The 24607-nt window shown below is 41.4% G+C and overlaps 1 protein-coding gene, 2 long non-coding RNA genes and 1 other non-coding gene across 4 annotated transcripts; 2 read left to right on the plus strand and 2 right to left on the minus strand.

The window, feature by feature from the left end:
- Nucleotides 1-1912: 1912 nt before the first annotated feature.
- On the minus strand, nt 1913-9936 carry LOC115051525 (protein NLRC3-like; the record flags this gene model as incomplete). The annotated part of the gene is made up of 4 exons (XM_029514966.1): nt 1913-1972; nt 2731-2904; nt 8049-8222; nt 8654-9936. Coding segments are annotated over 4 exons (1641 nt in total), but the record flags the coding sequence as incomplete, so codon positions are not given.
- Nucleotides 9937-10699: 763 nt separating this feature from the next.
- Nucleotides 10700-12811, minus strand: LOC115051560 (uncharacterized). The gene is made up of 3 exons (XR_003841292.1): nt 12753-12811; nt 10957-11127; nt 10700-10759 (listed from the first exon to the last, which is right to left on the minus strand). It is a non-coding gene; the product is annotated as an uncharacterized LOC115051560 (long non-coding RNA).
- A 1447-nt stretch (nt 12812-14258) lies between these two features.
- Nucleotides 14259-14330, plus strand: trnad-guc (transfer RNA aspartic acid (anticodon GUC)). Its single transcript has one exon. It is a non-coding gene; the product is annotated as a tRNA-Asp (tRNA).
- Nucleotides 14331-20954: 6624 nt separating this feature from the next.
- On the plus strand, nt 20955-23962 carry LOC115051549 (uncharacterized). The gene is made up of 3 exons (XR_003841287.1): nt 20955-21118; nt 22556-22646; nt 23903-23962. It is a non-coding gene; the product is annotated as an uncharacterized LOC115051549 (long non-coding RNA).
- The last annotated feature ends 645 nt before the right edge of the window (nt 23963-24607 follow it).

Raw genomic sequence — 24607 nt, forward strand, 5'->3', positions numbered from 1 at the left:
CAACATTTAAACGATGACGTGTTGAAACAAATCTTTATTGATTCCGACTCCTCCCACACCAGAAAGGAGGAACGCCCTCTGCCAGCAGCGGCAAACAGCCGCCTGGCTGCAAACCAGGAATCCTCACTGCCAGATCATATGGGACGTGACTGTACGACCCAATGGAGCTGAACAGAGAGGCGATCCCTGATGATCACCTCACATCAGAAGCATGTCAGCTATTTTTCCAACATCTTCTCACTCCCAATGCGTCAATAAGCTGACGAAGGGTCAGTGTCCCTTTCCGTCACAAGCAGACTCAGGGGGAACCCTTTTTTGGGTAACCCGACTGACTGACATAGAACTCCCATAACGTTGTTGGGGTCACTTCACTTTGTGTCGGGTTTTTTTTACACAGTAGTTCCTGGGGTGATATTCCCAGGTGGTGTTATCCCAACCAGGACATTCGGAAATCCAGCATGTTTTAAAGGTTTGATTTTAGTTCAAGTAAATGCCCCAAATTACAGCTGATTTGTTTCTCAGTCGAGTATTACATATCAGTTGGTGTCGCGTGGGAGCGCGATAAGACAGGAAATACCTTTGATCTCCAGTGACGTCACACAGCCTCATAGAGGTGAGTAAACAGTTGTTGATGTTGTCAGTGAAACATTCATTCATCCTCAGAGTCATCTGCTTCTACCGATCTCCATTTTCATTTCCAACCACTCAGAGAGACAAGAACACACACAGACACACTCTGACTAACCAAACCATTCCAGGAACAATCAGGATGATTCTGGCTCAGGGTGTGACAGGTCCGGGGTTCAAATCCCAGATGAGCTCTTTGTCAGCTGTTGTAAGAAGTGAAAAAGCCTCCTAAATGTGGAGGGAGGCCGACTCTGTCAGAGAGCAGTGTGCATTCTAGCTTCCTTTAGCTGTCAGCCTCTGATCATCAACTCTTCAGCTTCTATGACTTCAACAATTCCTTCTGAATGCAGTCTGAGGCAGTGATTGTGAAACTTTCATTCAGACAGAGATCCCACATTCAGAAGAAAACAGCCACACACAAACAAAGTCATCATGAACAGCCTACATGGAGCCTAAATGAAAAGAAGCAGGAACTAAAGTGTGAAAATAATGATGAACAAAGTGTCACACAGAGAGGCTGCAGCCTGGTGTGGACTATAACGTCAGAAAATGGATCAGTCTGTGACACGGAGCACTAAAGTTGGAAGGCTGAGTTCAGCTTCAGCTTCTTTCATGTTCTCCCTGTGAAAGAAAGAAGGTGAACATGAGCTTGATATGAGAACTATATCAATCATTTGAATTTTATTTATACAAAACTTTTCAAACTAATAGCAAGGTTGCACAAAGTGCTTTACACATTAAAATACAAAAATAAACAATACCCAGGCCGTATCATCATCACCATCACAGAGATTAACAGGACATTGTTTGTCTTACAAAAGTCTTTTAGTACATGAAATTAAAATTGCTCTTTCAGCATCCTGTTATTTATTTACATCAATTTTTTTGGAACATGTTAAAAATAGGAATTATTTGAGATTATGACTAAAAAAAACATATTTACGTTTTATGAAGTGAAGAAAGGCCCAATTTAAAAGTTTAATCAGTGCTGACTGACAGTTAAATGTTTCACAAGGAAATGTTTTATACGAGCAAAAAAAAATGCTTCTAGAAATGTCCCCAAAGCAGCCCAAAGGGTCCAGAAGAAGCTGAACCTAAACCCCAGGTGGAGTTTGGAGGAGCTGGCTGAGAGGAGAGGAGGACTTGAGGAGTCTCTGGGATCATGGTGGACTGGACTCTGTTCTCAGACCAGTTCTGATTCCTCTGTCAGTCTCTGCTGGATGAAGCTCTCCTCTCTACCTCCCAGGAACATGGTCCAGAGTCTGGACAAGCTGCTGCTGCAACATCTGGATCATCAGGAAGCAGCTGATCCTCCATCAACACACACCTTCCTCTTCACCTCCACCTGTGTAGAGAAGAAGAGAGCAGATCCATCAGTGTTTCCTGACTCTGTCCATCAGCTGTCAGTCAGTGATGCAGATCCAGCATAAAGACCTGCAGGGACTTCAGTCCTGTTCAGTCCAGATGTGCAGCAGCTGCTTCCTCTCAGCTCATGTTAACGTGTTGGAGTGAACACACTGAGCTGGAAACTCACAGACCTCAAGTCTGCTGACTCAGCACATTTCTCTGAGTCCACAGTGGAGATAAAGAGCTGAGTCATGAAGGTTCATCACTTTACTGATGATTTACTGAAGGTCAATTTAAACTGAGAGACTCAGACAGACAGACAGACAGACAGACAGACAGACAGACAGACGGGATTCTGGTCTGCAGAAAGACCACATGGTGACAGTGTGATGAAAGAAGATCAGTGATGTGCAGCTTTCAGTCAGACTGATCTCAGAGCTGTGACAGATGAACCTGATCAGAGAACAAACAGTCTCAGCTCAGATCTGACAGTTTGATGGACGAGGACCAGAATCTGAACATCTCTGAGTTCTTCAGCTGGTCACATGGTTAGGGTGACATCAGTCCTCTGACTGATCTGATTGGCTGACTGTTTTCTCTCTGTCTTTCTGTCTAATTCTGAAATCTGTTTCTGTTCTCCTCTCACAGCTTCACTGAGGAGTTTGAAGGTTCACAGGAAACGCTGAGACTTTGCTCTGATACTGGATTTAAACAATATTACTGAAAGGAACATGAACTGAGTCCAACTCTACTGACCTCAGAGTCTCCAGTCTGAAGTCTGGACTCTTCACAAGATCAGACAGATCCTTCAGGTCTGCACGCTTCAGTCGGTTCCAAGTCAGGTCCAGTTCTCTGAGATGGGAGGGGTTGGACTTCAGAGCTGAGACCAGAGAAGAACAGCTGATCTCTGACAAACTGCAGTTCTCCAAACTGAGTAAAGAATAAAAGATGTGACTTTAGGAGACAAAGTTCCTGCTTGAAAGTGTTCAATGTTTCATCAAGTCAACACATGGTTCACAACATCTGGAACATTTTCACTTCATTCAGCGTTGACCACGTTTAACAAACATGTTGAATTTGGTCTGAATCCCTCAGTCAGTCTGCTTTAGTCACATGACTTTGTAGTTGTGCTGGAACAAGAAAACACTGAATATTAGGGGTGTCAAAAAAAAAAAAAAATCAATTCGTGTAAATATCACAATTTCATTTCCCACAATTCAGAAACCATTTAAAATGTCCCAAAATCAATGTTAAAAAATAAAACTAATCCACACGCTGTTTGGCGTCACCATGGAGCCGGTTCTGGAACATACGCGCGCGTGGTAAGCACCAAAACAAGAAGGAAACTACAACAATGGAGGAAAGAGAGATTAAACCGACCCCGTCATGGCTGCAGGTGTCAAGGAGCACAGAGTGAAACGGTGAGGTTGAGACCCCAGGGGACTGTCCCCACCGACACTGCACACTCTAAACACATGAAAACCACTGAGAACTGTGAGTCTAAATAAGTACGGCGAAAGTTATGATTGCATGTATGCGTGAATAACATGAAATGTAGCTGAATAAAAGTAATCATACTAATAAATGATAAAGATGAGGATCAGAATAATAAGACTCAAAGCTGAAGTGTTATAAAGTTAAGAATGATTAATGCACCAAAATAAGCTGACACTGTGATTGGGAAATTTTCGCTGTTGTGGAATGTGAACCAAGTTGCGTTCAAGATGGGTGAAATGGAAACGTGTTGATAACAGAAACGTCGCTTGACAAAAGCGGAAGTGTAACCAGATGGTCTCCAAAAAAGGAAACTTTTGATCGAGCCGCTCTCATCCCACCCAGCGAAACAGAATTAGTTCAGATTTGAGGTAGTGTTGGGATTTCATCATTTTTATTATAGACTGGTTTGATATGAATTGAGAATTAATTTTATTAACTGCACTGCTTTATTAACCCTGCAAATAGAAAACCTGACATAAAACCACGGCGTCTTGCAGAAAAAAAATGTTAATCTCATCCCTGTTTGTGTAAAATGATAAGTTTTGGCTGCATGATACAGCTATAGGTCCTGAAAAGTTTATCTTAACTGTATGTTTCCACTTTAATGAATTTATGAACAGACCCTTAGAGCTCCTATATCCAAGCTTGGGAACTTTTCTTCACGATTGACCAAGAGCCAAGGTCATTGTGAGGAAAGCTGTCGTTGACGGGCGCGGTCTTACACAGCCAAAGATTTGGACTCACTTTGATTTTTACCGAATGTCCAGGAAGACCGAGCTTGACATGACTTCCCCCCCTCAAATCACTAGCTATTAAGAGAAGCAGCCGTGGTCCACAATGTGAAAAGGCACTTTCTTTCAAATTTAAAATGCAGCATGTTTAATTATACAGCTTTTATTTAAATTTTTTTAAAGAGACACTTATTTTTGTTATTCAAGAAATATGTGATATTGCTTTCAAGCAACAGTTGCAAAACTTCCATCTGCGCATGGATAAATGTTTAAAACTTAATAAATGTGAAAAAGACACTTCAATGTATCCATTTGTCAAAACAGACTGGAGTAGATCATAAGGAGCCTTTGCACACCTATAGGTTGAAGCAGAAACCTCTATGAATTGAATCGTAGCCCAAAAAATCCAAATCGACTCGAATTGTGAGATAGCCAGTGATTCCCACCCCGACTGAAAATATATTTGTTCATGTCACTGTGGAAAAGTGTTTCCTGTCATTGAAACACTGAAAGATTTTTATCAAGTTTTAAATCTGTAGTTCAACATTTCTCTGCCACAGTAACTGGACGAAACCAGAGAAGAAGAAAGCAGAAGTCAGCATGAAGATCCTCAGTGTGGATCAGTATAATATCAGCCTGATGTCTGCAGGTCAGAGTCACCACAACTGTAACATCATATTAATCTGAGAGCAGAAATAAAACATGAGTCTGACCTCAGAGTCTCCAGTCTACAGTGAGGACTCTCCAGAAAACCACACAGATCCTTCAGTCCTGAATCCTGCAGGTTGTTGTGACTCAGGTCCAGTTCTTTGAGATTGGAGGGGTTGGACTTCAGAGCTGAGACCAGAGAAGAACAGCTGATCTCTGATAACCTGCAGTTCTTCAACCTGAGTAAAGAATAAAATAGGTGACTTTAGGAGAAGACAAATACAAACAGTGACAAGATTTAATGAGAAAATGAAACGATACTTGTAAGAACCTGAACTGACTCAAACTGTCAACGTTGTCATTTTAACACATCAGAAATAACCAAACAGCAGAGTCAGCCAAACTTTATTTCTATCTCTGATTCTGCCACATATGAACTCCTGTATAACAATCTGAGCTCTGGCAGGTAAGTCCACTCTAAAACCAGTCAAACAGTCTACAAACAAGCTGCAGAAGTTCTACAGAGAAAACCCAACTCATGATTAATGATATATTTGAAAAAACATGAAGAGCTGGAAGCGGAAATCATACTTAAATATGCAGAATTAATTCTGATGAATCTACATCATCTTTAATGGATTATCATGATGGGATAAGAAGAATTATCCCAATTCTGACTGATCTTCATTTGAATGATCTGATATCAGTCCACAGAATCCTGAGACTGATATTTAACATAGCTGGGAGATCAGCGAGGCAGACGGAGCAAACATGTTTCCTGCAGCAGAGAGAGGAGGGCAACGGGGCAACTGCTCCCCCAGCAGACCAGCCCTTAGAGCCAATCCTTATCTTAGTGTGGAACCAAACCACTGCAGCTGATTGGACTAAAGCTTTGCTACACAATCACAGCAAAATGGATGTTTTCCTGAGGTGCTGATGTTTACATTAGGTATGTTTGGAACCACCTTATTTCCACTGCTGCAGTGTGTTGCTCATGTACATTCATGGAACTGCTTCATGTAAACATTATTATTCTAATAATGGACCAGCAGGGAGGGTTCTTTGGAAAATGAAAGCATTAGTTCTGACAATCTGTTTGATATTCAAACTAAATTGGCATTATGACTGAAATATCCCAAACTGAACCAATAGAGCCATGTTACATGTGGATGATGTCATTCTGTTGGCTAAGAAAGAAAAAATGTTCACATTATGTTGAACATTGTTCCAAAACGGTGCTGGAAGTGGAGACTAATGGAGAACCAAGACAAAACACAAGTGGTGAATTTTAGGCCAAGTTGAATGTTGTTAATCTTGGGACAGTACTGCTGTCCTACACTGATCAGTATAAATGTCTTGGCCTGACGTTGGACCAACACATGACATTTAACCCAGCTGTCAGTGTTTTAGCTCAGTCTGCAGGTAGAGCCCTGAACAAGTCTGAACACTGTGCTCATCTGGGAGTTCAGACTTTCACTCTGTTCTATAGTGTGTGTGTGTGTGTGTGTGTGTGTCAGACGATGCTTCTGCTGTCTGGGGATTCTGTGAATATTCTCTTTGTAATACTCAGCATCATAGAGCTATTGGTTATCTTACAGCAGTACACAAATGGACCTCAGCGTTGGCTCTTCATGGTGATTTGGGTTGGGAGCCCTCAAGTATCAGACATAAGAGACAAATGCTCCAGCTGTGGAACAGATCTGTGAAGCTGCCTGATCATAAAGATGTTTCATCACCATCCCTGGGCCAGTGAGCTGAAATTAATATTCTATGAGTGATTTATCTGGTATTTTCATTATTTTCAATAATATTACTTAAAATCAAGGATAATCATTTATTTGTGTATGTTTGTATGCAGATATATGAGAGTACACTAGCACTGTATGATTAAATACGTCTTATAAACCCATGAACCACAGACTAACATCTGAACATTAACATACAAATATTCATTAATATATTATGTTCCATTTCAGAAACACAAGACTGATAAACTTCATGAAATTTAAATGCCATTTTTAAATTAATAAAATCAGTTTTCACATGTGACTTTCAAGCATTTAACAGTTTAAGTGGTAAAAACCTGAAGAGGATTTTCCCTCATAAATATAAACCTGTCTGCAGGTCAGAGTCACCACAACTGTAACATCATATTAATCTGAGAGCAGAAATAAAACATGAGTCTGACCTCAGAGTCTCCAGTCTACAGTGAGGACTCTCCAGAAAACCACACAGATCCTTCAGTCCTGAATCCTTCAGGTCGTTCTCACTCAGGTCCAGTTCTCTGAGATTTGAGGGGTTGGACTTTAGAGCTGAGCCAAGAGAAGAACAGCTGATCTCTGACAAACTGCAGCTCTCCAACCTGAGTAAGGAATAAAAGATGAAGAGCAAATGACTGATATTAAATCAGAAATATCCCCTTAAATGATCTTTTTGATATAGTAAGTCATCATCATGTCGGTACACACATCACCGAAAAGGCAGCACAACATTCATCCACCGTTCATATCATAAGAGGTTGATGAGCTACTGCTGACGACCTCAGGAGAGACTGAACTCGCTAAGACTTTAAAGATCCAGTCCTGATCCAGGACCGTGGTCTCCCTTGGTCCTGATTTATGTCTTGAGATCAAACATGCGAAACTAACTAAGACCAACTCGAAGACTTTTCCTCATTAATACATTAAACAAGCAATTTCCACTTTTGGAAATGAATGACAACAATTCTTGTTATTATTATTACTACTACAACTGGAAACATGAAACAACTGTCAAAATGTCAATCAAAAGTGAATAAATTAAAGTTCTATATGAAGACAAATTCTGGATTTTACATAAAAAAAAAACTCCAACAACAACTGAACTGACCTCAGAGTCTCCAGTCTACAATCTGGACTCTCCAGAAAACTGCACAGTTCTTTCAGGTCTGGATCCTTCAGGTTGTTCCAACTCACGTTCAGTTCTCTGAGATGGGAGGGGTTGGACTTCAGAGCTGAGACCAGAGAAGAACAGCTGATCTTTGACAATCTGCAGTTCTCCAACCTGAGTAAAAGATGAAGATCAAATCATTAATAATCAATCAGAAATGTCTTCATCAATGATCTTTCTCTTATTGTGGGTCATCATCATGTCTCAATACACATCATCCAAACAACAACACAACACTCAAACCGCAGCAGGTCCAGTCAGTGAACTGACCTCAGAGTCTCCAGTCCACAGTTTGGACTCTCCAGTCCAGCACACACCAGCTTCAGTCCTGAATCCTCTATGTGGTTCTGACTCAGGTCCAGGTCTCTCAGATGGGAGGGGTTGGACTTTAGAGCTGAGGCCACGACATCACACTCAGTCTCTGAGAGTTCACAATCTATAAGTCTGTGATGACACACATGACACAACAAGTCACTGTGACAGAGGACACTCCAAATTCATCTGGACAATTTGAGGACTAAAGACTTTCAGGTGAAGAGACAAAATGTGGTCAGATGAGCCAGGTCTGTCTCCCCTGAGGGACCATGAGGCCATGTTGACCTGAAAACATTTGACTGTCTACTGTTTTGATTTTCACTGACTTGAGATCAGTGAACAGTGAAGCTGGTGAACATCATCATTCACTGATGCCTGCTGATGTCAGCTTGATGATGTCATCAGTCTTTTGGATTTTCACTATAAACACAACTAAGTGAATATTTATCTCAGGCAGCATTTGAATTATCTGAAAACAAACAGCTGACAGTGAAACACCATCTGAATCAGATTGGATTTAAACACATAAGAAGGATTGATGAGAATGAGAGTGGACTCACCGAGCCTTCCTGCAGTTCCTCACAGCTGGGATCAGTCTCCGTCGTCCCTCCTTTGATGTGTTGTACTTCTTCAGGTCTAACTCATCCAGAACATCCTCTGACATCTGTAGCATGTAGGCCAGACCTGAGCAGTGGATCTCGGAGAGTTTCTTCTCTGATCTGGTCTCTGACTTCAGGAACTCCTGGATCTCCTGATAAACTGAGTGATCCTTCAGCTCCATCAGACAGTGGAACATGTTGATGCTTCTGTCAGGAGAGATTTTCATCCAGCTCATCTTCTTCAGGTCGTTGATGGCTCTCTGGATGGTCTCTGGTTTGGTTTCTGTCTGACCCAGCAGACCTCCTAAGAGTCTCTGGTTGGACTGCAGAGAGAGACCATGAAGGAAACGGACAAACAGGTCCAGGTGACCATTTTTACTTTCAAAAGATTTCTTCAGGACTGTGATCAGGAAGTCCTCCAGGGCTGAATCTTGTTGTTTTTTTCCCAGAAAGTCCTTCAGGACCTCCTTGTTCCTGTTGGTGTGAGAGTGGAACATGTAGACTGCAGCCAGAAACTCCTGAACACTCAGATGAACAAAGCAGTAGACTGTTTTCTGGAAGATCACACTCTCTGTTTTGAAGATCTCAGTACAGAGTCCTGAGTACACCGAGGCCTCTGTGACATCAAGACCACACTGCTCCAGGTCTTCTTGGTAGAACAGGATGTTCCCTTTCTCCAGATGTTCAAACGCCAGCCTCCCCAGCTTCAGAAGAACTTCCCTGTCAGCCTCCATCAGCTCCTGTGGACTTGTCTCATGTCCCTCATGGTACTTGATCCTCTTCCTCCTGGTCTGGACCAGCAGGAAGTGTGAGTACAGGTCAGTCATGGTCTGGGGCAGCTCTCCTTGCTGGTCTGTAGTCAACATGTGCTCCAGAACTGTAGCAATGATCCAGCAGAAAACTGGGACTTGACACATGATGTGAAGGCTCTTGGACGTCTTGATGTGTGAGATGATTCTGTTGGACAGCTCTTCATCCCTGGACCTCCTCCTGAAGTACTCCTCCTGCTGGGCGTCAGTGAAGCCTCGGACTTCTGTTAGCCTGTCAACACATGAAGGAGGGATCTGACTGGCTGCTGCAGGTCTGGAAGTGATCCAGATCAGAGCCGAGGGAAGCAGATTCCCCTGGATGAGGTTTGTCAGCAGCTGGTGGACCGATGACTCCTGTGTGACGTCAGACACGACCTCCCTGTTGGTGAAGTCCAGTGAAAGTCTGCTTTCATCCAGGCCGTCCAGGATGAACAGAACTTTACAGGCAGCCAGCTGCTCTGCTGTGACCTTCTGTAATGTTGGATAGAAAACATGAAGCAGCCTGAGAAGACTGTACTGCTGATCTCTGATCAGGTTCAGCTCCCTGAATGAAAGCAGAACCAGCAGACTGACATCCTGGTTCTCCAAACCCTCTGCCCAGTCCAGACTGAACTTCTGCACAGAGAAAGTTTTTCCAACTCCAGCCACGCCGTTGGTCAGAACCAGTCTGATGGGACTCTGCTGGTCAGGTGAGACTTTAAAGATGTGGTGACATTTGATTGGAGCATCATGGAGGGTCTTCTTCTTAGAAGTTGTCTCCAGCTGCCTCACCTCATGTTGGGTATTAACCTCTTCACTCTGTCCCTCTGTGATGTAGAGCTCAGTGTGGATCCTGTTGAGGAGGGTTCCACTTCCTGTTCCTGTTCCTTCAGTCACATGTTGACATCTGGTCCTCAGACTGATCTTATGTTGATCTAAAACCTCCTGTAGAACACGATCTGCTGACAGAGAAGAGACAACGTCAGACTGAAGACAGAGAGTCTGAGGATCTGATGGAAAACTAAAGACGTCAGTCAGAAGTTCAGTCTCACTCTGTTCAGGGCTGGTCTTTAGACCTGGTCTGGTTCTGGATCTTTGTCCACACTGGGGACAGGAGGAGTCTCCTGAAGAAGCAGACTGGTCCCAGTGAGAGGTGCAGCATTGTCTGCAGACCCAGTGTCCACAGCTGGTAGAGACTGGATCCTTCAGGACGTCCTGACACAGAGCACAGTGGGACAGATGCTCCTCTTCAGAGACATGTCTTTTCCCCTTCCTGTCTCTGTGAAAACATTTCTTTATAACTTACATGATCTGACTGATGTAATAAAATGTTTGGGCAGAAAAAAAAAGCATCAGTAGTTTCTGGTGATAAAACCAGAAGATCCATCTCAGTGTCTTCCTGAAACTGCACTAATGATTCAGGATCATTAATATTAATCTATGAACAAATTTTTACTCTCATGTTCAGTCTCTTACTTTGTCTCTGAGGGTCCAGGTCCATTACTGAAGTATAGAGGATGATCTCTGGACCAGTCAGACTTCAGAGTCAGACAGGTTGTTACTGGAGACTCTGGTCTGGCCTCCTCTTCCTTATCACAGTTAATCATCCTCAAGACAGAGTCGCTCTGAGCGGGAAACACTTTCTGACTGACAGAAGATAAGATAAGATAAGATAAGATAAGATAGACTTTATTAATCCCTTGGGAGGTCTCCGTCAGGGAAATTGTTGTTCCAGCAGGTACAGCACCGACAAGAACAGTAAAAGAAAGCACACAGTTTGAAATATATAAACAACAAGTGTACAACCATAAATATTAGTGTCCCATCTTCTCCAATCCCTCTTTCTTCCTGCTACTCCTCCCCCTCCCACCTAGTGCAGAGTTATACAGTTTTATTGCTCGGGGGACAAAGGAGTCTTTGAATCTGTTGGTTCTGCACCTGGGGAGAAGCAGTCTGTCACTCAACAGGCTTTTCTGTGCACTGATGACAGGCTGCAGAGGGTGACTGGCGTTGTCCATAATAGCCAGCAGAAGACAAAGAAGATACAGGACAAACCGAGAGCTTAAGATCTTTGTCTGAACCTGACAGGCTTGGGCACGTGACTTTGCCCAGGATCAACCTACAATCAAATCGTTTGTTACAGCATGAAAACCCACCCCTGCAAAGCTTAAACAAACACTGGCGGAAAAGTGTGTCAGCTTTTGCTCTAAAGACATTGGGCCTTTTAAACCGACATCTCTCTTCATCATCACCATCTTCAGTTTAAAAAACCGTCCACTTCAAAGGTTTTTGGTTTTGTTATCAAAAAGCAACAGAACTGAGACAATGCTTTCAGGAGACACAGACTTTGAATATTACATGTATTCAATTGATTAAGGTGATAAACAATAAAAAATATTTTCCTAAATATATATATATATTATCGTTGGCTCATCTTTGCTCTGGAACAATATGAAAATTACATTAATGTTACTGAACCAGTTTTCTTCCTCATCACTGGAAACAAACATGATGTGATGAAGTTCTACTATCTGTCCACTAGATGGTGATAAACAATGTCGGAACATTTTATATAAATTCAGTCACAGCGTGGAGAAATCAAACAGTTTGTGCTGAACAAACTGCTCATATTAAAGTGCTGCCTTTGTTTCTTATTTTTTTCTAAATGCATTGGAAGACAAATGAACCGAGGAAACTGAAGCCAAACTGACTGCAACATTTAAATTAATATAACAGTTTAATTTAATAGTGAACATTAAACAGAACTGAGCAGTTTGTGTTCTTTAATCACTTTGTCTATCTCCCTATTTTTTTGTCATGTTCTTCAACAGCCCATCTCAGTTAGTTACTCTTCTTTATATATCTGAGAAGGTCGCTGGTTGAAAATGATCATCATGGTCTCAGATATGAGCATCAAACTGTCAGTTTTCAAATAAAACTTGTAAATATCAATTGCTAAAAAATAGGTTTTCAAAAGTTGTTGATCCAAACACAGTCTGAGCTCTCTGTGGAAAACTGAATATGACTTACAGGAAAATCTGATTCCAGAGCAGCTCTGAACTTTCAGTATCAGGTAGATCCTTCATCCTTTGATACTATCAGACATTACGGTCTGTTCTCAGCTCAGCTGGAGTTTTTCTCTGTTCGTCAAAGTGAACTCTGACCTCCATGTCTCAGTGTCTCAGTGTTACAGAAGTCCATTGTGAGTCTTCGTCCCTCCACAGTCCACAGGGACAAACTGACAGTGAAATAATAATAATGTTAACACTCACCGGCCTCAGCCTTCAGTTTCCCTGCTTCTGCTCCGACAGCTTCAAAATGGAGGCTGAACTCTGAACGCTTTCACTCTCTGCTGCCGTTACCGGAAGTCACATGATATGATGTGACATGATTCCCGCCCGGTAAAAACAGGAAACCGCTCGCAAGCAAAAATAAACATGGCGCCTCCTTTCCTATTGGTGGAAAAATGCACAATCAGGAAGAGGAGAAAGATGTTGGAGGGACAGCAGCAAAAGAAAGACAGAGATCTCGATACTGAGTTTTGGATGAAAATAATAATTTATTGTGAAATCTGATTGGTTTGTAAATATTTTTAGATAGCTGTCCAAAGAACACCTGAGACGCTGCCTGCTATTTCATGTCAATGGTTGTAAATCACTGAAGTTTTCACAACTTTACATTCTAAGTTCTAAAAATGGTTTGTTAAACATGTCAAGCAAGATCATAAGCATTCCATATGAAAAAAAGGAAAAAAATACAAATAAACAAAACATGGTAGATAAGAATTGTGATTTCAAAACTATTAATTTCTTCAGAATACATGATTTCATCAATTTAAATTCTTCGTTGCTATGGTTAATGCAAAAACTGTGACATACAGCCAGAGTAAAATAATACAAAATGGCCATTTGTGTTTATATCTAAGTTGATTGTGCATCGATCCATTAGTAATGCCTCGGGGCTCAGACAGTGGAAGGCGCCCACATTCATTAAAATGAGTGAAGGTGAGAGCTGTGTTTGTTTCTTCGTCCCTGTCATCTCACTATTTTCCTGTTTAAGGGCACAACAGCAGCATCCAGCTTCTCTGTCGGAGAGCACTGAAGTTCTGTCGCCTCAGTATCTAGAGATCCGTCCGTTTCATGAACTGTTGACGATAAGACACCAAACAGCTGTTTCTGATTCTGATACTCTCCGTTAGAGCATTATTGTGTAATTCAGTGTGTGTGCAGTTTGGGACACATTCATAAAACAGGGCAGAACCAGCAGATGGAGATGAGCAACAATACTTCCACCTGCTGGAGATTTATTGTTACTACAGCTGTAAAATAAATCTATCAGAACATGAACTCAGTCTGTAGAATCCAGAAGATTAATGACACACTTTGTCCTGCTGTTATGGAATCAAACCCAATTTTAGTTTTTCTATATATTAAACTAATGAGCTGGATCCACTAAATTCGCTTCAAATGAATGAGCGCATGCGCAGAAAGACGCACAGAAATGTCCCCGGACTGATCATTGTAACTTTGTGTTATTGTTGTGTCTGATAAGTTAAGGACTATAAACTTTCTATAAAAGTGGACGTGCTGCTTCAAAAGTACTGAGACTTCCACCTGCAGTCTGTCCACTGGTTGGACAAGGAAGTCAGAGCGTGTTGAAGTCTATGGGGTTTCATATGGCAGTTTAACAAATACAAAAGCAGTGAGAGCTTCTTGATCGTCACTTGTGTCTCATGTGAGACCATGTAGTGGTTGATAGGATCGCATAAAACGTACTACTCCTCGTTAGTATAGTGGACAGTATCTCCGCCTGTCACGCGGAAGACCGGGGTTCGATTCCCCGACGGGGAGAGCACAATTTTTTTTTTTTTTTTTTTTAAATAATAGTTCATTTACCAGAGTGATCGAAGTTTACTCTCGCTGGATCTGACCAGTCAGATTCGTCGCGCTACCAGGCAGGCAGGCAGGCAGACAACAAGGGGGGGGGGGGGGGGGGGCTTGTGTTCATTGCGATTCAATATCTCGCGAGATCTGGCAACACTGGCGTATGTTAACGCTCCACAAAAAACAGTTTTCATATCGCCTGCTGGTGTGAGGGAGCAGGAGAGCTGAAGTTGAGGACAATAGTTCTCCTTGATAATTTGAATGTAGGGAGTTCCTGCTGGGAGCACCGCAGGGCAGCAAGGTGCCTTTATACTTTGTTTGGTGGGAGGTGATAGTTGTCGTTATCACCTGAATTCAGAGTCCCTTTGTGGGGGGTTTTATGTAAATTATCCTTTTTCCTGTGGGGGAGTAAGTCTGATGCAGGTTCCTTCAGCCAAATGTAAATTACTCTGGAATCTTTACAGATTTAAGGCTCAAAGCTCGGGGGTTTGTTGGTGTTAGGCATTCGTTTGGTTCCTGTTTTCTGTTTAAGTGATATTTTTATGAGCTCTCTTTGGTACCAGAGCATCCCCGTGACCTTACTGTGACCTGTGGATCTCATTTCTGCCAGCCCGACGTGAAAATAACATACCTTTATGAATGCTAAAATCTGAAAACGTTCATGGAAAACAGTATCACAGAGTCACAAATATTTTTAGAAATTTATAGCAAAGTATGTCACAATAATTAGAAAATATGTTGAAAGACCGACGGCATAGGTCTCACATAGAGCGATGATTTAGAAAATAAAACACAATGGCTCACAGTTTAGTTCTGATAAATGACTTTGAGAAAGTGAGTAACTTACAGGTTTAATCCATTTTCAGTTTACATAGAATTACTTTCATGCCACACCAAATGACGATTTTAGGCATGAATACAACAAAATCACACATAAATTCTGATTCAATTAAAAATCTAAAAACAACGTGTTTCTATAAACATGAGAGTCACTGACCCAAACACAAATGAGTGAGGACAAAAAACAACAAAGCAAAAGTAAAAAATTGACCAAACATGTTACAGCTTACTTTTGGTCAAGCAGCAAAGATCCCGCAGTCAGCCGCTTCGGTCTTTTTCTTTATAGTCGTCACAACCAAACGGTTTCCCTTCTGTGTGGGCCTTCATGTGTAATTTAAGGCTTTGCCTCAGTTTAAATGTTTTCCCACAAACATCACAGCTGAAGCGTCTCTCTTCTGCGTGCACTTCCATATGTAATTTAAGGCTTCGCTGTATTTTAAAAGTTTTCCCACAAACATCACAGCTGAAGGGTTTCTCTGCTGTATGGACCATCATGTGTAATTTAAGGCTTTTCTTTAGTTTAAAGGCTTTCCCACAAACATCACAGCTGAACGGTCTCTCGCCTGTGTGGACTGCCATGTGCGATTTAAGGTTGTTCTTTAGTTTAATTTTTTTCCCACAAACATCACAGCTGAAGGGTTTCTCTTCTGTATGGACCTTCATGTGTAATTTAAGGATTCCCTTTAGTTTAAATCTTTTCCCACAAACATCACAGCTGAAGGGCCTCTCTTCTGTGTGGACTACCATGTGTATTTTTAGGATTTCCATTAGTTTAAATGTTTTTCCGCAAACAGCACAGCTGAAGGGTCGCTCTTCTCTGTGGACTACCATGTGTTTGTTAAGGATTTGCATTAATTTAAATCTTTTCCCACAAACATGACAGCTGAAGGGTTTCTCTTCTGTGTGGACCTTCATGTGTGATTGAAGACAATCTTGTCGCTTAAATCTTTTGCCACAAAATGAGCAGCCAAACGGTCTCTCTTCTGAGTGAACTTGCACGTGCTGTTTCTTCATGTGAGTCTTCAGATAGCACTTTTTTTTAAACTTTTTCCCACACACGGGGCAGCTGATGGGTTTCTCATTGTTGTCACGTGTAACATTTACATCATCTTCATCTATTTTCACATCTAACTGGGCCACTCTGGTTTCATGATAATCATCTTCACTGATTTCAGTATCAGAGGAGTCTGAGACCTCTTCCTCTGGATCTGGATCTGGTTGAAGAGGACTCTGTGGATCACAGCTCCAGGCCGGTTCATTCATCTCTTCATCCTCACTCTTCACCTGAAACGGCCTCACAGGGTTCCTGGTCTCCTCCAGTCCTGGTACCTGGTCCTCCTCCTGTTCCTGTTTAAGGACTGGACTCTCTGAATCCTCCGGATCCGGACTGGAGGTGAACTCAGTAGGAACCTCTTTTTTCACCATCAGCTGCTGAACATCTGGAGGAAACGATTCAATAATGAATCCTCTTTATTAGCTACAATATGAACACAGTAATTCCTCCAGCTGTTTCATTCTACATCTGCCAAATACAGTCCTCAGCCTTTCTCACTCATAAAAACAACCGACCCGTTTTGTGGATCAGGAGTCGGGACTGCAGCAGCTCCAGCTGGCTCCTCTGCCGGTCGATCTCCTGCCTGAAGCCCGAAGCCTCCTCCTCATATCCGGCTACCATTCTGTCCACGGCCGCTAAGATCTCCCGGGAGGCGGCGGCGAGTCTGTCGGTGACAAAATCCCGCAGGACTTCTGCTGTGGACATTTTACCTCCTTCACTTTCAAGCCGAGGGACAAAACACCGTCAGTCCAGTTTGTGTGGAGCAGCTCCGGCCGTTTCCGGGTTTGGCTGCGTCATTAATGTGGCCCGGGTGGAAACAAAGAGCTGTGAGAAAACGTCCTCCTGCTTCGCGCCTTTACCGATCAATCAAATAAATAAATAAATAAATACATAAAAAAAATAAGATAATATCAGACAGAACATCATGGCACTGACAGCTGGAGTCACACATATACGCCATCTAACTAAAAGCTGTTATTATTATTGTCGCACTCTGTATCACACACATGGATTTTACTTTGCAGAACTGGGGTCCGTTTCACAAAGCAGGTTCAACAAACTCTGAGTCTGACCCTGAACTCTGAGTTTTCTGTCCCAGAGCAGCAGATCTGAGTTAGTTTGATCAACTCCAACTAGTTTCACCCGGAGTGAAGCGAGTGCACCACAACTCTAAAAAAGACAGAATCAATGGAGCCCCGATACGACGAGTCACCATGGCAACGGGGAGGCGGAGAGCCGCGACTTTCACCCCGATAGAATTTGAAGATGTTTTTAGAAATAAATGCACCACTGAAAAAGAGAGGGAGAGAGGTAACATCTGCATATGTTCCCGATAGTTCTCTCCCCATTCACATCCTCAACGTCGTGTAAAATTTAGCCTACACTGAAGTATTCGCACACTCTCATCCTTTTTTTTTTTTTTTTTTTTTTTTAATAGGACATGGCTGTGTCCCTCAACGTCCACTGCACAGACTGACACAGTGAGATGGAACTTAAACAGATTGGATTCAGACATCTATGTGACACACAATCAGAAATGTCAAGAAATGTTCATATGAAATGACGATAAAATGCTCAAATTGCCTCCCGTGTGGAAAAACTTTCAGGGTTTGGATGAAAGAGACACTGTTTGGTTCTTATTTCATCATTAATAATCAATGAATGATCAATAAGCTTCTCAGCTGTTCTGAATGGTGACAGTGGGGCAGCCTTTGTGTTTACATCTGAACCACGTGTGATTTTGGAAATTCTTCGAAGCAGCTTCAAAGGAGGAGTTTCATTCTGTGAGTACTGTGACATCATCAGGTGACATCATCTGATGACATCATCAGGCGATGTATCAAAGGCAGCAGCTCTTCAGACTCACGCATCACTTCAAACTTTTGAGAAAGGTTATTCTGCACTAGCAGAAACATAACTCAGCATCGGAACATAAAATGGGTGCAGGGAGAAGGGAGGGCGTTGATAAATTTAGACTTCTTCCCGCGCCTTTTTGAACACATCGTTTCTAACCTTTTTATTGTTTTTTCTTCTTTTTCTTCTTCTTTAATATTGCTCAAAATAAATTTAAATCGAATCAAATCAAATGGCGATGTGCTTCGGTCAAAGTAAAATAATGGGAAATAGATGAGTTCGCGGTGTTCTCGTATATTCTGTTCTTTTCAAACAGTATAATTGACAGATACATTTTTCTAATAAACACTGTATGCAAAATAACAAATAATAAAAACAGTAATGCGGGTGTTCGGCTGCACAGTCAGCATTGTTGCAGCAGTCAGCTCTGCCTGGATACAACATTATACTGAAACACTGACAGCTCTCCTCCATCTCACTCTTTTACTGACTCTGGGTCCCAGGCCTCGTTGGTGCAGTACGCATATAGTCTCATAATCTGAAGGTGGTGAGTTGGGGAAACCCCAAAGCTGTGTCCAAAGGTTCGGAGGAGAGAATGGCAGAAAGATGTGATACCCTACAGTATGCAGATCTACACGATCCTTGCCAAATATTGTTTGCCGTTTATCATGTAATTCCCCCTGATGACACCCGAGCCAAATTTTTTGTTGAAACAAAACAGGTAGCTAAATAAGTGAAATCTTATTTATTTATAATTATTATATATTATACTCCAGTCTGTATTATATGACAGACTGCTGTCACCTCAGGACACCATCAGCAGACCCTCAGCTGCCTCCTTGCGGTTCCATGGTGTGATGGTGAGTTAGGAAGAAATATTGTCTCTTTTGGAATTGGCACCCTGTGACCGAGAACTGTAAACAAATCTTTTGAGTTCCTTTTCTTTGTTTTAACAGGACAGAGTTTCAGTCTCGTCTGATCTCAGAAGTAAAGCAAGTAGATCATACATTTATTTAGACAGATGTTTGTTTTTTTTTTTAGATAAAATTTTTTGCACTGGATTTTTCTGAGATGTTTTTTAAGAGGTTGAAATTTTTTACATGTCGAATTTTTAAAAACGGAATATTTTGACAGTTTTTACAATTCAAAGTCTGATTTCGGCGGCAAAGAAATGCATTGTTCGAAAATCTGATTCGAACTCCGATACAGATATACTTCCATAGTTTCAGATATGTAAAATGAATATTAATAGTTTCTTGTGCAGTTTATGGACAATGATTGGAGATCAGCTGCATTAATGGCAATTAATAGAATCAACAGAGCACTGATCTTCCGTTTGAGTTGACAGTTAAATGACAGGACTGGTCTGACAGCTCAACGGAGGCATTGTCTTTGTCCTTAAAAGATCAACATCGATAAACACTGATAAGACTTCATTGTATTGAAGTCGATGGGAAAGTAGCTGTACATGTAATTTGCAATATCTGCTGAAAGTTCACTTAGAAAGGTGCAGTAAATTTTAAATGCGAAAATTGAAATTTTAAAACGTTTAAAAAGTGTTAAACAGCACTATTCGGCCGGTTGCAGTTGTTGTTTTCTTCTTGCGTTTTTTCCTCATAGTTTAACATCACAATGTGTGCCAACGTTTGACATTTCAGTGACAGAACTGGCCTGACGGCTCAGACAACGACCGAGACACTTTCGTTCTTACAACAGTCAACACCAATCGTTATCGCTGACAACCATCACAGACTTGCCTTCGCTGAAACTGTCTGATTTCCCAGAAACGGAAAGTATCTGGGTTTGTGTAATGAAACGTATTTATTATTCCTTTATTTCACCACTTCTGATCAACGCACGTGTGCCGGATTAGGAAACAAATGCAACTTTTATTTGATCGATGCAACACATTTGGGATTGCAAGTCAATGAATACCAAATGGTAGAGCTGCTCGATGTGTTTTTATGCCATTTTTGTCATTTTGGCTATTATAGCATGTATTCTATTTTTTGGTCCACACAAGAATTATTTTATGTATGAAACACTTAGATTTGTTTTTTTTTTTTTTTAATGTACCGTACACCATCAACATCCATTTAGGAAATAAAACTATTAATTACGAAGGGTTTGTTGAGATTCAGCTGTATACCCAGCAGCCATGACACCTCGGTTGAGGAAATTTAAAAGGAAGAGAACGTGCTGAGTGAGCTTTTGACAGAAACCCATTGATCAATACGTACTGCTATAAATAAACGTACACATGCATGCACATGCACAGGCAGTACATACGGCAATATTAGCTAGCCTGATTAGATAGCTACTAAACTAAAAACTACAAAATAGGCAAATTTGATGATAGACGATAAGAAGTACATACTCTTTCACAAAGTAGTCATGAATGACACGGACACACACACACACACACACACACACACACACACTACACATATAATAATGCTATCTAGCTAGCTAGTGCGAGCTAACTTTAAAATAGGCTAATTTTCAGTATGTGCGCGCACATTTCTGAGGTAAAAAAAAAAAAAAATTGGATTATACTTCTGTACACCCTGAACAGGTCGCCAGTTCCATCACAGCACCCACATCCACAATACTTTCCCCAATTTAAATCACTTGCAAATCAGAAATTCAGCATATCAGATGATTTGTTGTATGATCTAAGGGATGAACAGTAGAACCATATCACACGATCTTGTGTTCCTGACTATGTTTCCTCGACAGGTGAGACTGGTTTTGATGTCAGGCTGAGGGTATTGCTTATACTTCATTTTTCATTTCTGAGAATGGGACTTGCCCTTTAATCATTTTCTGTTTCAAAAAACAGGTTGGAGCGGTTTTAATGTTTCATACTTTGGACTCTGAAGTTATGAGGATGTGACTTCTCCTCAGCTCAAACAGACACCAGGACTGATGAGGGAGAACAAGCAGCTTCTTCTCTTCACGTGAAGCTGGAAAGCGTCAGAAAGTCGCCCTGAAGTGAGTTCAGCGGGTGAGAATCTGCTTGTTTTGGTAATCATTTCTTCCATGTTGATGAGGCATGAGACATTTACAGATTTGTCTGATCTGATTCTCTGACATCACAGGACACATTTGCTGATCAGACTGTACTAAGCATGAAAAGTTAAACCAGTGTCAAACTGTGACTGCACTGGTTGTAAACCAAGTCTGATTGTACATGTATGTGTATATGAGCGCGCATATATCTGACTTATTTCCTATCATACTTCCAGACTTGATGGATCTGACAGGTGTCGACAATAGTGAACATTAATCTGGATCATTTATACTGAAGATAAATACACTAATGTTAGCTATCTTATAGTGCTCCATTTTATGTTCGGTGTTGGCTTGGTATTTCATCACCAGCATAAAATATCGTACTGAGCAAACCCTGGTGCTCAGTCATTTAACTGGTAGAAGAACTGAACACCAAATAAAATACATGTGGGCTTAAGTAATTGTATGAACAATGATGGAATTTAATTCATATATTCAGTTTAAATACTGCACTTAAATACAGTTTCAGAGTGTTTGTTTATTGGTACTACATTCTTGAACACCGCCACTTTTCAGAAGGAAATCTCAGACTCTTCTGCTGCACTACATTTAATATATAACTAAATAATTCATTGAAACATTTTGGGAACATGTCCAGAGAGACACAATAAGAGCCGTCACTCACGCACTTTGTAGTAGCAGAACAGACATGTCACAACTGGTCTGAGACCTTGCCAGCCATTAACACGTCCCACAGTCAGATACCACCATTTAGTGGACAGAGAGTAAGAAGCTTCTCTGATCTGAGATCTGAGATATACATTTCCCTTAAACTCGCCGATTACTGACAGATTAGACTGATTTCTGTATGAAGTTACTGAGGCACACTATTTCAATAATGTGTCAAAGAAACACGTTTGCTGTGCATCCCAACCATCAGATGACAGCACCATTTCCCCTCGTGTGGGGTTTCCTGACACCAGTCAGACTGGTTTAAATGTTACTGATGTTTTTTTTTTTTTGTTTGTTTGTTTTTTGGCTTCTGAAGTGATAATTTGGCCCTGCAAAATGTATTTCAGAAAAATCGTAGACCTTCAAATGTACCAGCCTATGGTGATCATAACTGTGTTCCACGTGCCAGAAATTGTTCAACATGCACTGCTAGACGTAAATGGTGACCTGAGTTTGTTTAGAATCTTCTTCATAATTCCAACGTATAACTGAAGATTGGGATTAACATGAATCAGGAATGTTCTGTTATAACAGAATCTGACTGAAATCAACAGAGATAGAGAGAGAAAAGTCAAACAGTTTGTTGTTGGGAGTTAAAGGCTGAAGTTAGTGATGTATTAGTGGCAGTAATGCTGATTGTGTGTCCTGTGATGTAAATCCTGTTGTAATGACGCTTTTTGTTGTGTTTTGTGTGAAGGTATGAATCGGTATGAGGACAGAGAGGAGGGAGCCTCTCCCTCTAAAACCGCTGTGCGTGGGGAACATGAGAGTCAGACCAAAGCTCAGAGGTGAGATGAGGATCTCTAACTGTCAGATCACTGCTCCATCATTATTCACTCTCACTGTCACTTACATTTTTTACTGCTGAACTTTTACTGCCACTTTTTTTTTTTTTGTCCTTAAAGGGCATATTGCAGGTTAAGAAAATGTTTGAGATGCATAAATAATCTTGTCTAAAATAATTTAAGACATCTGGTCCAGAAAGTGATAGTTTTGAGCTAAGCCTCTAAAAATGCTGTTTTTTGTTTTTGCCCCCCCCCCCCCAAAAAAAACAAAAAAACTTTATTAACTAAATAAAAATAAAAATGTCACACAGACAGGGAAATAAGGTCAGAACTGGGGCTCACCATGCGGCAGCATGCAACTAAAAAGGGAGAAGGGGTCAGCGTCGGTCCGCTCCACAGAAACAAAATCCAAAACAGAAGTCAAAGGAAAAAAAAAAAAAAAAAAGAACGGAAATAAAGAGCCAAAACAGCAGCACCGCTTCCGGGTGCTGCTGACGGAAGTAGCCGGCCAGTTACAAGGCCGCAGGATTTGGCTCAAAGAAGTGAAAATAAATCAAATAATTTTAAAGAGGCTAGTTGGTTCTGGGTCTGATAGACAGGTCGATGATCTGGATGATGAGGCTATAAGAAGCTAGCTCTGAGAGATTCAGAGGTGAGAATGACTCCAGATGTGAAAGAGGCGTTGCAGTTGATTCAGGACTTGCTGTATTCGGTAGGAGATTATTGTCTGACGTAGGTATGTCCTGTATTCCACTGCAGCCGCAGGTCAGCTGAGGGAATCGCTTTGTTTTAGAGTGAGAAGCTGCTGGACTTCAGCCTCCAGTGGCTGAAATGACAATTACACTGGAGAAACACTTCAAACGGAATATGGCGGCACTTTTGTTTTTGCTGTATTCGGTAGGAGATTATTGTCTAATGTAGGTAAGAGCTGACGGATTGCTTCTCTGACTGTGAGAATTTTAGCTGTAAAAAAATGAAAACAAAAAGTCCATAAAATCATCACCGCTTAGAGCTGGTTCAGCTGAGCGATGGCTCTCTGTCAGCCTGGCTACGGTGCTGAAGAGAAACCTGGGGTTGTTCTTTTATTAGTGCTGAGTAATATGACCTTCTAGCACTGCCGAAATGAAGAAACACTGTCTGGAAGACATCCAGACAGAATGTGGTGGCACTTCGCTTTAAAGTCTTCTGAACATTTCTGACTGATTCTCAATGATTTTTGTCTGCATCTTTTATTCCTTATTCACATTGGACAACTCCAGTTTGCCGCAGAGCAGCTGTTCTTCTCTGGTCTCAGCTCTGAAGTCCAACCCCAGAGAACTGGACCTGAGTCAGAACGAGCTGAAGGATTCAGGACTGAAGGATCTGTGTGGTTTTCTGGAGAGTCCTCACTGCAGACTGGAGACTCTGAGGTCAGTTCAGTTACTGCTGTCGATCGTTCATGTTCAGATGAAAGATAAAAGATGCGAAGATAAATTCAGAATTTCTCTTCACGCAGAACTTTAATTCATTCACTTTGGATTAAGTTTCATATCGTTGTTGTTTCATGTTTGCTGTTGTCCTCAGGCTGAATCATAAGTTCAGTTTTATGATCATTATTGTTGTTTTCATAGTTGTAATTATTTTTCAGAGGTTGAATTTACTTGTTTAATGTATTAGTATTAAGTCTGATTGTAGTTCAGTCTGTCCTGAAGTCAGCAGCAGCTTATCAACCTGTGGTGACATGAACAGGTTGATGAATGTTGTGCTGCTGTTTGGATGATGTGTGTCGAGACATGATGATGACCCACAATAACACAAAAATCATTGGTGTGGACATTTCTGATTGATTATCCATGATTTAATCTTCATCTTCTATTCTTTACTCAGCTTGGAGGGCTGCAGTTTGTCAGAGATCAGCTGTTCTTCTCTGGTCTCAGCTCTGAAGTCCAACCCCTCCAATCTCAGAGAACTGGACCTGAGTGAGA

Source organism: Echeneis naucrates, chromosome 2, assembly GCF_900963305.1.
Source record: "Echeneis naucrates chromosome 2, fEcheNa1.1, whole genome shotgun sequence".
Classification (NCBI taxonomy): Eukaryota; Metazoa; Chordata; class Actinopteri; order Carangiformes; family Echeneidae; genus Echeneis; species Echeneis naucrates.